This window comes from Equus asinus, chromosome 28, assembly GCF_041296235.1.
Source record: "Equus asinus isolate D_3611 breed Donkey chromosome 28, EquAss-T2T_v2, whole genome shotgun sequence".
Lineage (NCBI taxonomy): Eukaryota > Metazoa > Chordata > Mammalia > Perissodactyla > Equidae > Equus > Equus asinus.
This window is the reverse complement of record NC_091817.1, coordinates 33,928,564-33,945,369: the sequence shown is the minus strand read 5'-3', so window position 1 is coordinate 33,945,369 and position 16,806 is coordinate 33,928,564. Positions and strand designations below refer to the sequence as shown.

The window sequence follows — 16,806 nt, the reverse complement described above, 5'->3', positions numbered from 1 at the left end:
ATAACAAGAGCCTTAAAAGCATGCACAGACTTTGACCTAGTAATTTCCCTGTAGGAACCAATCCTACGGAAAGAATTAAAGATTCACCAAAAGGATTTATGTATACGAATACTCAATAGCACACTTCTCATAATCCTCATAAAGTAAGGAACTTGAAACAACCTAATCAACAATAATATTTCAAAGATAATTAAATAAAATTATGATAAATTTAGATTATTGATTATACACAACCAATAAATCTTATATTTTCAAGAAATATTTAATGACATGGAAAAGTGGTTATAAATAAGTTAAATGGAAAAAAAAGCAGTATACATACAGTGTAATCACAATTCTGAGAAAGAAAAAGAAACTAGAGGAAACAATCAAAATGTAAACAAAGAGTGTTTACTTCCGAATGGTGAGACTATCTTTTTTTAGATGAGTGATTACTTTCTTTTTTTATACTTTTTAATATTTTCTAAATTGTCCAAAATTACCATGCATTACTGATACAATTAGGAGGGGAAAGGTCTATAAATAGATTTTAAAGTTATACCTCAAAAAAATTGACAGGAGAAAGAAAAAGAGAAAGGAGGAAGAGAAAAAAATAGTTACTTGGTCTGGGCTTCAACCTTCAATTCTGGCCAGATCAATATTTCCAACTTCTGTTGATATAAATACTTGCTGAATTGATCTATACCGATATTAAGCTGGGCAGCTTGGCAAGAAGCATTTCATCTGATCCTCTGAATTTTGCTGAAAATTTCTCCTTTAGGATATGTAAACTCTAATCCTGAATGCTGTCTATTGTGCTGAAATCGATGAAAGCTAAACTCCCAGACTGGCAGCCAATTATTCACACATCCAGTAGACCTTTTTACCTTAATTCAGGCCTATGCTGTGAGCTGAAAATCTTTCAAAACTATCATACAGAAACTGTTTTTCAAAAACTGGCCTGCTCTGCTATGTTAATGATGAACTGATGTAGCCCTGTGTCCACGGCCACCTTCCAACACAGGGTCTCAAGAAGAAAAAAGACAGACAAGGCCATTTCCTCTGTGCTCCCACAATATCCAACAAAGGCTCTCCCTCCGAGAGCAGGTCACTCAGAGAGATGATATCTGTCTGAGTCAACTTCTCCCACTAAACTATAAACTCCTCGCAGGAAGAGACTGTGGCTTTTTCACGCTCCTATTTTCAGCTCCAAGCACAGGACCTGCCGTTCAGAAGCTACTCAACAAATGATTCTGAACCGAACTACATTGATTTCCCCACCCCCAATATTAAGAAAAATAACTATATTCAAGATAAAGAACTTTGAGCATTAGGAAGAGCTACCAAATAATCCAAGAATTTACATGATTTAGAACTTGACACAAGCAGGAAACTAAATTAGAATTCAGAGAGTGTTTGGGTGTTGCCATGGGGCAGAGGTGGAAACTGTTTTTCCATCAGCCCAAGCTTGGGATTCAAATGAGAGCCACATACAAACAAAAAGCAACTTCACTGATTTTTCTCTTTTTCCTTAGAATGAGAAATAAATGTTAGCAAAGGACATAAAACATTCCCTCAATACAAGGGATGATTTTAAAATATATGTTAGTTCATATTTTGGTCCGTTAAAGGTAAAGAAAAGGCAAAAGAAGATAGGAAGCATATAATCATTTCAAAGATGGACATATGCTCAATAGGACATATCCCCATATCCAGCAGATAACAGGAAAGGCTACCCACCAAAAATTATGCTCATAAGATTGGTATAAAATAGAAAGATTAGCCATGTGCAGACGCTCCTACATCCAAAAGGATTTGTAAATGTATAGAGAAAGAAAAGAGTAACTTTTTCAAACTCTCCCCAGTGAAATGCCAATCTAAAATGTAAGCAATGGGAGATAGACTAGAATTTAGTCAAGGCCACCAGGATGACTGCACAAATTGAGTACTGTACTTCAGGGCACACCATTCATACAATGATGCCCCTTGGAGTTTATATAGCTGTGAACAACCTGCATAACTGTATGTGGCAGTCCTGGATTTAACTAACACATCTGAGTGATGTTATAAAGCAGAAATGGAATGGCCCCCATGAGCTCTAGAAAGAATGTATCAACAGATGCCCTATTGACATTCTGAGCCAGACGATTCTTTGTTGTAGGGGGGCTGCCTTGTGTACCATATGTTTAACATTCTCCCCAGCTGTGATAAGCAAAAATGTCTCTAGACATTGCCAACGTCTCCTGGGAGGCAAAATTCCTCCCTGCACCTCCTATTTGAGAATCACTGGTCTAGAGGAACAAAGAACTGGGTAGTGTTTGTCCAGCTCTGCTGAAGAGAAAGAAGATATTGCATCTGGCATGTGTGAGAAAGGAGTGTAGTCTACACCAGCTCAGGAATAATGCTCTAGGCAATCTCAAAAGGAAATACCCCCACAGATTTAATCCCCTTTGCTTTAATTCCACTTGTTAAGTAGTGTCCTAATTACCAATTCAAAATCTTGGGCACAGTAATTTAATGCTACATCTTTAAAAGACGTTTCAAAAAATGCAATGACATATAACAGTCCACAGGTTATTGTCAACATCGACACTGGGCCATGTAAGAGGAAACAGATGGAGAAACATTTGGAGTGATTGGTAATTTAGCAATGTGTTAAGACTAAATTTCTAAAAGTACATTAAAAAACTAAATAGTTCCTTAAATAAAAGAAACTAAACCAAAATCTTTCCACAATATTTTCTACATTGAAGAGTAGAGATTAAAATATATAGATTCATACCAATACAAGGTTGGTTTGAGAAAGTCTTTCTATGTAAGAAAGAAACCATAAAGAAAAAGATAGATTTGCCTACATCAAAATTAAAAATTCAGTGTTTTCATTTGAAAAATCAAAATTAAACAGAGAAAATGAACAAAATTAAAATGCAAATAACCCGAAGAAAATATTTACAAAATAAATGTCAGTGGTTCAAAATCTTTAAATATATAAAGCCTGTATAAATCAAACAACAAAATCAATGCCCCAATGGAAAAATGGGAAAGAACATGCAATTCACACACACACACACACACAAATTTAGCCAACAAATATATGAAAAATATTTAACTTATGAATTGAATAATAGAAATAAAAACAAGAATTTCTTTACATATCTCCTTGATAAAAATGATAATACACAGCATATATAGAGCTGATGAAAGTACAGAAAAATAGTCTCAAGTATTGAGATATAAACTGGCACAATCTCTCTGGAAGACAAGTTTGCAATAAACATCTTTAAAAATATGCACATGCTTTTTAACAAATTCTACTTTTGGAAATTTTTTCTAGGAAATTATCATGGATCTGCACAAAGATTTAGCTATAAGAATACTCATCTCAATGTAATTCATAACAGCAAGAAAGTCGAACAACCTATGAGTCGGTGAGTTGAAAAAAATTATGGTACATTCAAATGATATATTATCATACAATCATTAAAAATTATAGAGGATGTGGAAAATGTCCACGTTAATGACAGGAAAAAGATGCTTAACAACATGGGAAAATGTTCAGGATGCAATAGTGTATTGGGTAAGAGACTGGGTCTGGAGTCAGACTGTCTGGGTTCAAATTCTGGGTCCAGCATTAATTAGCTGTGTGATATTAGGCAAGTTAGTAACCCTCTCTATATCTGATTCGTAATGTGTAAAAAATGTAATCCCTATGAAATAATGGATCTACACAATACCACCAATGGTTACTTAAAAAATCACCAATGGTTACTTGAAACCACTAAGAGGAAGGTTGATGGAGAAGTTTATAATGGATGTATCCTACTGGAAACACCACTGATCAAACTCAACATCACTAAAATGAGATAACTAGATATCACGTGCCTTCTAATGTGAGACAACAGGAAATACAATACACAGCATAGTCTATGAAATATTCTTGTCCCCCCAAAATTTGAGCTGAATTTACCCAAGTGTCTAGATCTATCAGCTTACTGGAAGCAGGGGGTTTAATTACATTAAAATGAGGTTCAAGAACAATCAAAATAAATTGATGGTGATAAAAAGTCAGAATAGTACTTACCTCTAGGGGCAAGTATAGACTAGGAAGGGACAAAAGGAAACTTTATGAGTTACTAGAAGTTTGTATATATTGATCTGGGTGGTGGTAAATATGTAAAGAACCATAAAACTATACAGTCATGATGTTTTGGTCAACGACAGACTGCATACACAAAGGTGGTCCCATAAGATAAGTACCACATAGCCTAGGTGTGTAGTAGGCTCTACCACCTAGGTTTGTATAAGTACACCCTATGATGTTTGCACAACGATGAAATCGCCTGACAATACATTTCTCAGAATGTATCCCTGTCATTAAGTGATGCATGACCATACTATTAAAATGAGTGTACTTTATATACTTTACTGTATGTATGTGATACCTCAGTTTTTAAAAGTGGAAAGAAAAGAAGCTCTCGCTGATTTTTCACCATTGTCTAGTGACAGAAAGAAAAGTAGGTATGGTTAGGGAACTAGAAGTGATGCCAAGAGGAAGTAGTAGTGTACTGAACCTGGCTCCCACCCATGGGCTCTGTTCTCCCACAGAACTCCCTCTGCTGAAGAGTTGGGGGTGGGGAGAGAGCAACGCCTGGGCCAATGAAACTAGGGTACTTATTAAAGAAGCTTTACAAAGTGGCTATTCACAAGGATTTCCACACCACTAGTAAACAAGAATACTGGCTATGTCATAAAAATGGGCTTTAATTTCACTTAAAGGATTTCAGTAAGCCACCTCATCTATGCACCTGGACAAGTTGGTAATGTGAATTAGAAAGTACCAGTTAAAGCTAGGGCAATGTTTACGGCTGGATGCTCGGAAGAGTAGGCTACAGAAAGATTACAACTTTGAGAATTGATGGAATTTGCTTTGAAATGCCAGAAGACTGTTTTGGAAATTGGGCTAATTATAGGAATATGTAAGGAGGAGTAAAGTCTCTCACCCACTCAACCTAGTTATTCATCCCTACCTTTACTCTCACCACAGGAAACGATTTGGACTGGGCAGTGGGGACTGAGGAATGTGCATTTTCAGCATTCGTCATCCCTATGGTAGGGGTCTACCAGAAGTTACAGAGAAAATACACGTTACATTGATGTCGTCTATGTATGGTGTACATTCCTTCTCAGCTCTGACAAGCTCGATGACACACACAGAAGTCAGAGGCTGCACTCGAACCTGTGATACTTGAAGCTTAACGTTCACATCTATTGTGAGAGAAGGATTTCTTATAATGGTGCACTTGTCTGGTATGTTTCAGACCGATAGTTAAGACTAAGGCAAATATAGAAAGTTGGTCTTTCTTCAAAGGGTAGAAAAAAATATTTTCACTGATGAAAGGATTTAGGAGGTTGGAGATCTAGGTTCTATCTTCTTTAGCCAGAAGGGTCTCCCAGAAATTAGGAAAATTAAGGGCTGTGTCTGTAGAAATGATGCATGGCCATGTGGAATCTTTGTAAATTCTTTGAAATGCTGGTGAAGGAAGAATTCAGTGTGATTTCTTGATGCATCTGTCAAAAAGCTAGTTCACTGGGGCCAGCCCCACGGCTGAGTGGTTGGGTTCGCGTGCTCCGCTTTGGCAGCCCAGGGTTTTGCCGGTTTGGATCCTGGGTGCGGACACGGCAACACTCATCAAGCCATGCTGAGACAGCGTCCCACACAGCACAACCAGAGGCACTCACAACTAGAATATACAACTATGTACTGGAGGCCTTTGAAGAGAAGAGGAAGGAAAAAAAGAAAAGAAGATTGGCAACAGTTGTTAGCTCAGGTGTCAATATTTAAAGAAAAAAAAAAAGGTAGTTTGTTTTCCAAAACCTTCCCCCAGTGGGTAAAGAGCAGAATTTATACGTTTTACTATAACTCACAGACAAATTAGCCAAACTGAAGTTGAGATCACTTCCCTTTCTGCTTTAGATAACATGCTAGTGGATACATGATGGAATTACTAAAAAGCCAGGGACAAATATATCAGCACCTGAGAAGAGAGCTGATTTAGCATAAAGAAGCAAAGAAGTCCAGTTTAGTGTGGTATTGTTTTTAAGCCAAACTATTAACAACTGACACTGTATCTCATAACACCCTCTGATACAGGAAATACATGGTAAGAAAACAGCCCCAAAACACAATTCTCAAAATTCAACATGGCAGCTGGCTGGTTCAATGGATACTGTACACCACTGGCCCACACCTGAATGACTGGCTTGCCTAATTTTAAGGCTTCAAGATATCTATATTCAGTGTGGCAGTCAATGGTTAAGTTTATGGACTGCAGGTTAAAGAAACTCCTCTCAATTCTATGTTACACAGCCCAATATAAAAATATCAAAAGTGTGCTTACTGACTTACAGAGAAATTCATTAGTTCATCTTAATTTAACTCCTGTTTTTAGAGTGAATAACTGTTTTCTTTGTCCTTGCTCCCCAGTGTTCCACCTTCTAGCCCCATATGGGCACTCAGTAAATAGTAAATAATAAAGCATTTCTTTCCTTTAAAAAAGCAATCTTTTGGGGCCGGCCCTGTGGCCGAATGGTTAAGTTCATGCACTCCACTTCGGTGGTCCAGGGTTTCACTGGTTTTGATGCTGGGCGTGGACATAGCACCACACATCAGGCCATGTTGAGGCGGCGTTCCACATAGCACAACCAGAGGCACTCATAACTAGAATATACAACTATGTACTAGGGGGTTTTGGGGAGAAAAAGAAAAAAAAGCAATCTTTCTTCTTTATTTAGCAAAAATAAAAATTTGTTGAGCCCATACTCTGTGCAAATACTATTCTAAGTATTACCTTACTTAATCCTTACAACAGCTCTATGAGGTAAGTGCTATTAATATCCTCGTTTTGTATATGAGGACACTGAGGCACCAAGAGGTTAAGAAACACTCTCATGATCACATAATCAGTAAGCAGAAGTTTGAGATTTGAACCCAAGCAGTGTGACTCCAGAGGCCATACTACTCTCAGCTTGTGTAGTTTTGGGCAACTTCCTTCGAGTTGGTGGGTGCGATTCTTAGCACTTCTATTTATCAGCTGAATGAATCTTGGATAAATTGCTGAAGATCTCTGCACCACAGCTTCCATCTATAAAATGGGTCTAACACCAGCCTCTTTCCAGGATTTGTTGGGGAAATTAGATGAGATTATATATGCAGACGACCTGGCTCACAGTAGCCATTCAACAAGAGTTAGTGCCCTCCCTTCCTTGTCTGACATTCCTCTTCTTTTTATGCTTGCCGCTGCTCAGCAAGTGTGAAACTTCTCATTCCAACTCCGATGAAAATCAGGGCCCCAACATGGCTCAGAGGAGAAGACTAAGCAGTTGTGGGAAAATGGGCACTATTGCTGCCTACCTCTTAGTGGGCATCCGGATGTTTGCTAAATTCTTGAACAGGAAGTAGTTCATCTCAGCCCTGAAACCGTCCCCACCTCGCCAGCATAACGAACCTCCAGGCACACAGACTTTGGGTCCAAAGCCATACTGCTCCCCAACCCTGTTCCAGACGACGGAACAAGAAAACTCACCTAATGCTCTGACAATTCGCATCAGGACTTCCCCGACTTTCATTCTGGTCTCCGGCGTGTGCTTGTCTTTACCACTGTCATACTGAGTCAACAGGCCAAGCAAGATTTTCTCAGGGTATGCATCCGAAAGCAGGGCAACCCCTGGGGTTGAAAACAAAAAGAAAAGATTCATTACTGTTTTTTCAGTTGAAAGGCAAACAAATCCAGACAGCCTGTGATGGGTCGAACACAGAGACATTTAAAGCCACCTCTGTAATTCCACCAGCAAGGGCTGTCCTTTATTTGGAATGACAACACAGTGAGTGGAAAGAACATGGGTCTGGAAGTTCAGACCCCTGGACGCTTCTAGTCTCAGCCCTGTAGGATCTTTAAGATCACTTCCAGCACTGACAGTCTATGATCTATGGACTCTAGACTCTTGAAGCAGAGGCTAGATGACTAAATATCATGGCAGGGATTCACACAGCAGCAGCAGAAGACTGGATTAACTGTCCTCCAGGGAGCCTGCCAACTCTGAGACTCTAAGGCTCTAGGACTAGTATTTGTCCCTCCAACATCAGCCTGAAGCATAGCAGAGCTTCCCGTCTTTGCTGCAGTTCTCCATTCTGGTATGAGTTCTCTCTGTACAACTGCCACTGATGAGAGCCACTTTCACAAGGAAACATCTTCAGAGCATTCTGGGCATGATCAGCAGTAGACCTATGCTTAGGCTGAGTACCCCCTAGATGTATAATCTGCAACAGTGTTACTATCATCTGAACTCAGCCGCATATGGAGCAAACTCTACAGGGGTGGAGAGAGGAGGGAGATATGACCTAAAACAGGACCAGAAATAAAGCCCCTGGTCTAAAAACTATATAAATACAAATTCCATTATTTGGGAGGAGAAAGGTTACATATTTCTAAAGAATAGCAAGGAAAAAGAAACAAAAAGACAAACGAAGGAAGGAAATGCAGATTTCAGAATACATCTGGGATGAGAATGCTTCTCAGCACCTCTACCTCAACCACTCTGGTCCATCATTTCTGGCCTGATTTTTTCAATAATCTCCTAATTGGTCTCCCTGTTTCTACTCTATTCTCTCATTGCAGCTGGAATTATCTGGTTAAAACACGTCAGGCCCCACCATTCTGCTGCCCAAACCCCTCAATCATTTCCCTTCTCCCATGAATATGAGCAGCCCCCACGCCCCCATCTGCCTTTGCTCTCTTTCTGACCTCATCATTTACCACACTCTCCCTTGCTCACTCTCCTCCAGCAACTCTGGTCACCTTGTTGTTCTTAGAGTAGACCAAGCTGCTTCGGGCCCAGGGTCTTCACCTTAGTTCCCCCTCTGCATAGGCTGCTCCTCCTCCAGGCAGCCCCTTGCTTGTTCCCAAAACCCCATCATGTCTCTGTTCAGATATCACACGTATCATATATGAAATGGCAGCCTCCTTCCCCTACCACTCTTTATCCCTCTCACCCTGCTTCATTTTTCTTCTTAGCACTTAATATTATCTATGTTATATATTTACTTATTTATTGTTTGCTCTACTCCTTAGAATGTGAACTTTATGAAGTTAAGGACTTTGTTTTGTCCCCTGCTGTGGCCTCAATGCCTAGAAGAGTGCCAGCACATAGCAGGTCCTCAATAACTATTGGTTGAATGAATGAATGAATAAAATAATTCAAAGATACAGTCTTGATATAAATTTCAGAAATTAAGAAAGAAGATGGGGAAGGAGTAATATAAATGCTTGAGAAATCTATAATTATTTTTCATCTGAGTTTACCATTCTCCCGTTTAAACTTGACAATCTTGCAGGCAAAGTCTACATACCACTTTCTGTGTTATAGGTTGTGATTCCATTCTCTTATAAATCAGACAGACACAAAGGCGGTACACCTGCTGTGGGCTGCACCTGTCTGCCCATCCTCTTTCTGCCCTCTCCACCCCTACCTTTTCACTGCTTCCAAAAAGCCTGGGAAGTCTCTGCATGTGGTCCTAAACCACATCTTCCTTTATGAGGCCTCCAATTTTATACAAGCAGAAGCTCTGCTCTTACGGGAGTTTCAGGCTGTGGCAGAACATGAATTAGGCAGCTTCCCTTTCGGCAAAATGTGACTCTGCATTTGTAGTTAGCTCTAATATGCAAAATGATGGGGAAGTTCTGGGAGGTCCATGGTGGAATTAGAGACATCCTAGCATAGGAAAAGTGTCTGTGGCTAAGAAAGGATAAACGAATTGTTTACCAAGAGAGAGAAAGAAAACAGCTTCTAAATTCTGAAAGAGCCCTAAGGAAAAGCGAATGGATAGTGGTAACTGCAGGGGCCGGCCTGCTGACATAGTGGTTAAGTTCATACACTCCACTTTGGCGGCCCGGGGTTCGCTGGTTTGGATCCCGGGCGTGGACCTATGCACCACTTATCAAGCCATGTTGTGGGAGGCATCCCATATATAAAAAGTAGAGGAAGATGGGCATGAGCGTTAAGCTCGGGGCCAATCTTCCTCTGCAAAAAAGAGGAAGATTGGCGGCAGATGTTAGCTCAGACCTAACCTTCCTCAAAATAAAAAAACCCAAAAAGATAGTTGGCAACTGCAATTCTGGCAGATGTTGTATCACTGATATATTACAATATATTATATATTGTATATCTGTATACAATATATTATAGATCTGTAGTAATCATAACTACTTTTTCATCAGAAGTTCCCAACTCAGAAATCTGGAGGATTTGTTTCCTTTTAGGAATATAGTTATGACTTTATAATGGAAATCAGTAGGAAAATAGGATTTGCTTTACAAAACTTTGATCTGTATCTAGCTTTTCTGAAAAATACCTATTACTAAAGTTCTTCCTACTGTCATTTAAGCCTATTTTCTCTCATTGATCTTTAGCAGAGAATAGTTCTATCAGCTTACTTCTATCAAAATATCCTGCTTTGTACTTCAAAACCAAATGAGCTCTTGATTTCCTCTCTGTAGTACACAGACATTCTGGGTGCACACACAATCTACTCTCTCTTCTGGTAACATCACCTGGTGTTCCTTTGGGAAATATCCCTTCTCTATTCTCAGTCTATGTAGTTTGAGTGGGGCTAATTACCCACTTTCTCTCTCCCTTCACGTGTGAACTCATCTCCCAGGCTGGCCATCTGGGATATTCCATCCCATCCCTACCACAATGATTGGTTCAGGAACAGGTAATGAGGCTCAATCCTGGGGCCCACATTGGAACTACTGGGAAAGATAAGCTCTTTTTTTTTTCCTGCTGAAGTTATTAATCTGGAGCTACCAGTGGCCACCATGTGGAAAAATCCCACCCCAAAATGGTGCCAACACAGAAGAGGGTCCAGCCAAGAGAGGTAAGCAGAAAAAGGAAGAGAACTGATGTCATGCTTTGAGCCTCTGGATCCAACCGTACTTCTACACACTGGAATCTTTAGACATATAAGCCAATAAATATCCTTTTATGCTTATGCCAGTTTGGAATCCTGACATATCCTTTTTAGATAAGAAAAAAATTCAGACTTTTTTTTTACTTTTCTTGTAATGCCAAATTTTTAATTCCACCAGGGAGCTTTAAATTCTCCCAATCTTGCATTAAAAGGTTGCCAAAAGCAAAGTACAGTTTCCTTGCTTCCCACAGTCTAATGTTAGCAATTGTTTATCTTCCTGCTGGCCTGCTCTGCCGACTCCTGCCAAATGGCCCTGACTGTTGTTGAGTTTTACCTTCTAGGATACAGTTGCCACCTATGAGTTTATAAATCCCTAAAGGACAAGGGCACTTCCCTCCTTACTCTTACACCAAGCAGTGAAGAGAATCATTTATGATTAAGACTGTATAAAAATTAAAGGGGTGAGATTCTGTGTGGCTGTTTCTCTTCCTTACTTGAAAAGTTTTCTGAATTTTGACAACTGAGGAAGCATGGCCATAACCTTCACATGACCCTTGGCCCCTCACACTTGATAGTTCCTTTGTAATTTGAAAATGGGGTAATTTCTGGGTCAGCACAGGCCTCAAGGAAACATGACACATCAATCCCTTTGGCAATAAGAATTGAATGACTGCGTAAGAGATACCTGCTCCTGCTCTGATCGCAGGAAAATGACTATGCATTTCAAGTTGTGGTATAACAGATAAGATACATAGACGGTAAAGATGAAGCCAAACTGGCAAGAGTTCATGGAAGCATTTTGATCTGTGTTTGGGGCGATAGCATAGGATAACAGACAAATTAACCAAGTGAAAAAATATTATTAGAAGTACTTTATGTAACAAAAAAAGAGACAGTCAACTTTGTAAAATAACTGTTTCTTTTTCCCCCCAAAGACATTCATTACAAAGCCAGAAAAGTATTCTGATCCAGTGTTGACTTCAAGATGATCCCTCAGCAGGCTGCTCGGTGATTCTGCAGACCTGCAGCAGAAAAAATTGTTTAGGTGTAGTGTCACTTTACACAGTGCCCTTGCCTTGTAGGAAAGATGGTCTAAGTCCAAATGTCTTTGCTGACTGGCTCTATCCCACAGACCGGCTAAGCCATGTCCACTTTAAAACTGACCAGTCTCATTCCCCTGGGCAGATAACAACACACCTCCCCAAACACCCACATCAACCCGGAAAACCACCTACCCACTTGAAGCTCTTGGGTATTTCTGCTAAAAAACTATTAAAAACAAAACCCTCACGGGGCTGGCCCCGTGGCCGAGTGGTTAAGTTCGCGCGCTCCGCTGCAGGCGGCCCAGTGTTTCGTCGGTTCGAATCCCGGGCGCAGACCTATGCACCGCTTATCGAGCCATGCTGTGGCAGGTGTCCCACGTATAAAATAGAGGAAGATGGGCACAGATGTTAGCTCAGGGCCATTCTTCCTCAGCAAAAAGAAGAGGATTGGTGGTGGACGTTAGCTCTGGGCTAATCTTCCTCAAAAAAAAATTTATAAGAAAATATTTCACAACTGCCCTTTTAAGTTTTTAGAATAGAAGAAAAGGGGAGAAAATAATATAGCATATCACAAATGTAAAGAGAAATCTACTGCCAAGAGCAAAGTATCAGCTTCTTTTTGTATCCAAATCTGCTTTGGTTGCCACCGCAGGGGGAGAGTGGAAAGAGGGAAAACAAATCAAGCATTTCACATTTCATAGACTCTGTCTTGCACTTGTAAGAAAATGTATTCCATTTAAAAATCTAAATTCTGTGGTAAGCTAGAAATTCTACTCTAGGAACCATAAGTGCAAAATTACTTATGTACAAAATCATTCCTGTAGCACTATTTGTAATAGGAAAGACTGGAAACAAATTAAATGTTCACTAACAGAGGATTGGTTAAGTTGTGGTCATTCATACAATGCATCCATAAAAAAGTAAAGAAGCTTTTTAAGAACTGTTATAGAATAAATTCTAGGATCTACTGTTAAGTGAAAAGCAAGGTATAAAACAATGGGCATAGAATTTCCCCATTTGTGTACAAAGGGGAAAAACACTCATAAAATAGTTCTGGAAGGATACACAAGAAACTAATGATATTGGTTGTTTCTGGGAAGGGAAATGGGGTGACGAGGGGACAGACGTGAAAGAAGAGACTTTTTATTCTGTATCTTTTTGTACCTTTTGAATTTTGAACCATGTATTACCAATCAAATATAAATAAGTAAAATATAAGTTAAAAAATACATGATAAGGGGCATGGTCTTTTAAAACACAACAGCCTCCTTAGAAGTGAAAATACAAAAAAGAATTTGCAATCAAACGTGGCAGAATGACCACAAACATTTTTATTCTCTTCCTCCTGAAATCCCACTAAAGTGACAATTAAGGAGTAAAAAAGGTATAAACTCACAAATAAGGATAAAGAGAATGGGGTAGGTGTCAAAGGCTGAAGTCTGGGTAAAGAGAACAAAGGTGGAATAAAATAGTCATATATATTTGATAGAGCATTTGGACCACTTGGAAAAAATTAGCAATAATTACAAAGAAAACTAAGCAAATGTCTATGAAAGGAAGACTGAAGCAGGCTCAGCAGCGAATAATATCCACATCTGTAGTCAGCAGCAAACACTCCCCAACGATGTAGTGAAAAACTGTGACGGGGAAATGGCAGGAGAAGGGGCATAGGTGTGCATGTGCAGGCATGCGTGTGTCTGTGTGTGTGCCTGTGCTAAATCCTCATTCAACATATAGAAAAGGAGTAGATAATGTCCAAAATTTTTTAATCAAGAGAGATCTGTATAAGCACTTTATTTATAAATGGGGAGGTAATTACTAGAAGAAACTACTTAAAAAGGGGCAGAAGGGGAAGGAATGGTTATCTCTGGGGACTGGAACTGTGGGGGGTAAGAAGCAGGATAGGGGACAAGCTTTTTGACTCTTTACAAACTACGTTCAGAGCAATTAATAAAAATAAGTTCATTTTAAAAATTAGAAACAGGAGAATAAAATGCATATTAATCTGTGGAAGAAGATTTAGTTTGAAAGAACAATGATGGCTAAGAGGAGAGGTCAGGCACGACAAAAATTTTCCTTCTGATTACAACAAGATAATCCCCAATCTGTGGCTGTCCTCTCTTGCAGCTCTGCGACATGACGGTGAGACAGGCAGGAGCTGGAGAGAAGGAAAACACTACCCTGCAGCCCGGTGCTTCAGCTGCTACACTTGAGAACTCTCATTATGATGGAAACTAACAATAATTTCAGCTCCAAGAATCCAGGAAGTTGCACAAACCAGGGAAGTTGGTTATTAAATCAAGGAAGTTTGGGAAACTCAACTGAATAGCTGGGCTGTCTTTGTAATTAGAGTAAATGATAACGTCTAGCATGCCAATTTGATGTTAAGTTTCTCTAAAGCTCCAAAATCGTGTTAAGTGTGGACAAGCCCCGACAAATTTATAAAGATTCAAGATGAATGAGTGTTACTCAGGCCTGAGGAAAAAACAGGGTTAGACTAACAAGCTGGGATGGCTAACAGCTAAAGATTTATAAGAACCATGCCCAGTGTCTGCATCTTTAAACCAGGACCTAAATAATATATTTGAACACTAAAATAACGCCAACATATTGACTTATTTTCTAATTCTCATTTTGGAGGGGAAAAAGTAGAAACAAGTGAATAATCTATATTTACTGACAGTAAACTATACTTGCTGGAAGCCATTTGGATCACAAATTATTATTGTAATAAATAAAAACCTAACAGCAAAGACAGTAAAAATTCCTAACACTTACTGAGTGTTTTTAATATGCCAAGCTGGTCCTAAGCACTTTACCTGCATTCATCTAGGTAATGCTCCCAACAATCCTTTGATTTAGGTACTATTCTTATTCCTAATTTTACTGAGGGAGAAGTTGAGGAACAGAAGGGTGAAAAATATGCCCCAAGATCAGAGTGGTCTGGCCACGTGGCAGAGCAGAATTGCAAACCTGCACTCTGCTCAACCATGGCCCAGCTGGCAGCAGTGCCTAGGAGAACATAACTGCCAAAATGGTACTAGCTTTGCAAATCTTAACCCCAAAGATCGCAAACCTTACATTTTCAAGTATATGCTATCAGCCTCACTCCATAAAATTTACTTTCTGTTGGACAACAAGGTCAGAGGAAGGAGAGGCACTCTGCACATTGCATCCCTTAAGAAACAGGCAGAATCCTCTACTGGGTCTAGCTGGGCTTCATAGGGACTGCTTTGTGCCCAGTTGGCATCTTTAGTACTAAGAATGTGTAAAAAGGAGGTAGTCATGTTAATGAAATTCACAAATTGAGACGCTGCTGACATTAGTGATGACAGAGAAGGGAATATACAAAGGGGAATTGCAAACTTGGATTTCAATGAGTTCCAGTTTTTAACGAGTTATTCTCGAACACCTCCATTCCACTTGCTACTGTAAGGCCCCTAAATCTCTTATTCTACTACCCTCCCCAAATAAGTGAAATAAAACCCAGAAGAGCACCAAAAAGCGTAGAGTCCACCTTGTTAGGGCTGCCTCTCAAAAATACCTCTGGGTGATAGAGATGAAGGACTAAGAGAACAGAGCTGAGAAAAACCGAGCCTCGAGAACGCCACGATGAGCAAGGATCCTGTTGTACATACAGAAACACAAACAGAACTGCCCTAATACTGACTGAAGGCATAAGTGAGGAAGGAATGAAAAGAAAACAGCAATTACTGCTGCTCTGAGAGTAATCATTGCCCTACGCATTCAGAGAAACTTCGATTTCAGCTGATCATGGGTGAGAAATAAAGACGCAGGATGTCATTCATTTAGTTCTCTTTATGTAGCTTTCAAACAGTGAAAAAGCTTGTTACCCTTCTCTTTATACTATCAAAAGAAACGTTTACTGGTAAAAAGTAAAGGGGGGCTTCTGATTTCCCAAAAAACAGTAAGTGATCCTCTTTTAGCCAAATCTAGGTAAGAAAATAAAACCCTTACATCTCCTAAAGACCCTAAGATGGGTGATCCCAGTAGGAGTACCACCTGAACTTTGGATTCATCTTTTTCTAAGTTTTCTAACTGGCATTTCACCTCAAGCCCATGCAAAGAGAAACTGCAGAATCAGCAAAGCTGACTGATGTGTCAAGTTCTCACTAATTTTGAGAGAGCCAAACCCTCCCAGGGGAGTTGTCACCTGGCCTGGAACTCTAACAAGACAGGGCCGATTTTTCACATTCCCCAGTGTCCTAGGGCCAGGAGACTTGCTCTGTGTTTTGGGCACCAAACAGCAATACAGGCAAGATATAAACTCTTCCGAAATTCTCCTCTTCTTCCTTATAAGCTTAGCAGGTGTCCTAATGAGATGATTAGGCAAGTCTTTGTGATAGGCACTCCAAGTTAGGACAGGCTTAGAAAAAGTGATTGATGTGAAATCAGTAACCACGAAGTGTATGACTCAAACCGTAGTTTCATATGGAAGGCAGGAAGAGCTACTATAAATTTCCCCCAAAGAAGCCCTTCTCCCCTGATAAACGCATATACACACAAAAAGACTCTGCGTACAGTTTCAGGGAGTGACTAAACCTAGTCATGGACCCTCAAGGGGTCCTCACAGGCCTCTGGTTGAAATCCCTGTGCTAAGCAAGGCACCTATAAATGGGAGAGGAGAAGCCTTTAAAAAATTTGCTTGCACAATCAAAAGAACTTGACTGGTTTTTTTTTCCTGATGATAAAATAATATACGGTCAGTGTAAAAGATTCAAATACTAGAGAAAAGCATAAAGAACAAAGTAAAATAAAAATTACCTGTGGAGGTATGGGAAGATTAAGGAGTGAAGG

The 16,806-nt window shown here is 39.7% G+C and overlaps 1 protein-coding gene across 6 annotated transcripts in view; it reads right to left on the bottom strand.

Moving 5' to 3' along the window:
* Positions 1 to 16,806, bottom strand: part of TANGO6 (transport and golgi organization 6 homolog) — a 192,368-nt gene that overhangs the window by 81,964 nt on the left and 93,598 nt on the right. For 4 of the 6 annotated variants that reach the window (XR_006521440.2, XM_044761541.2, XM_070500726.1 and 1 more), the window contains exon 15: positions 7,563 to 7,703. Coding sequence is in view for 5 of the 6 variants with exons in the window: in XM_044761541.2 (XP_044617476.2) it covers positions 7,563 to 7,703 (141 nt within the window). In the remaining variant the exon portion in view is untranslated. Of the gene's footprint in view, positions 1 to 5,534; positions 5,749 to 7,562; positions 7,704 to 11,826; positions 11,968 to 16,806 lie in introns of those variants that run through there. The other 2 variants (XM_070500725.1, XM_014827661.3) reach the window with 2 other exon arrangements.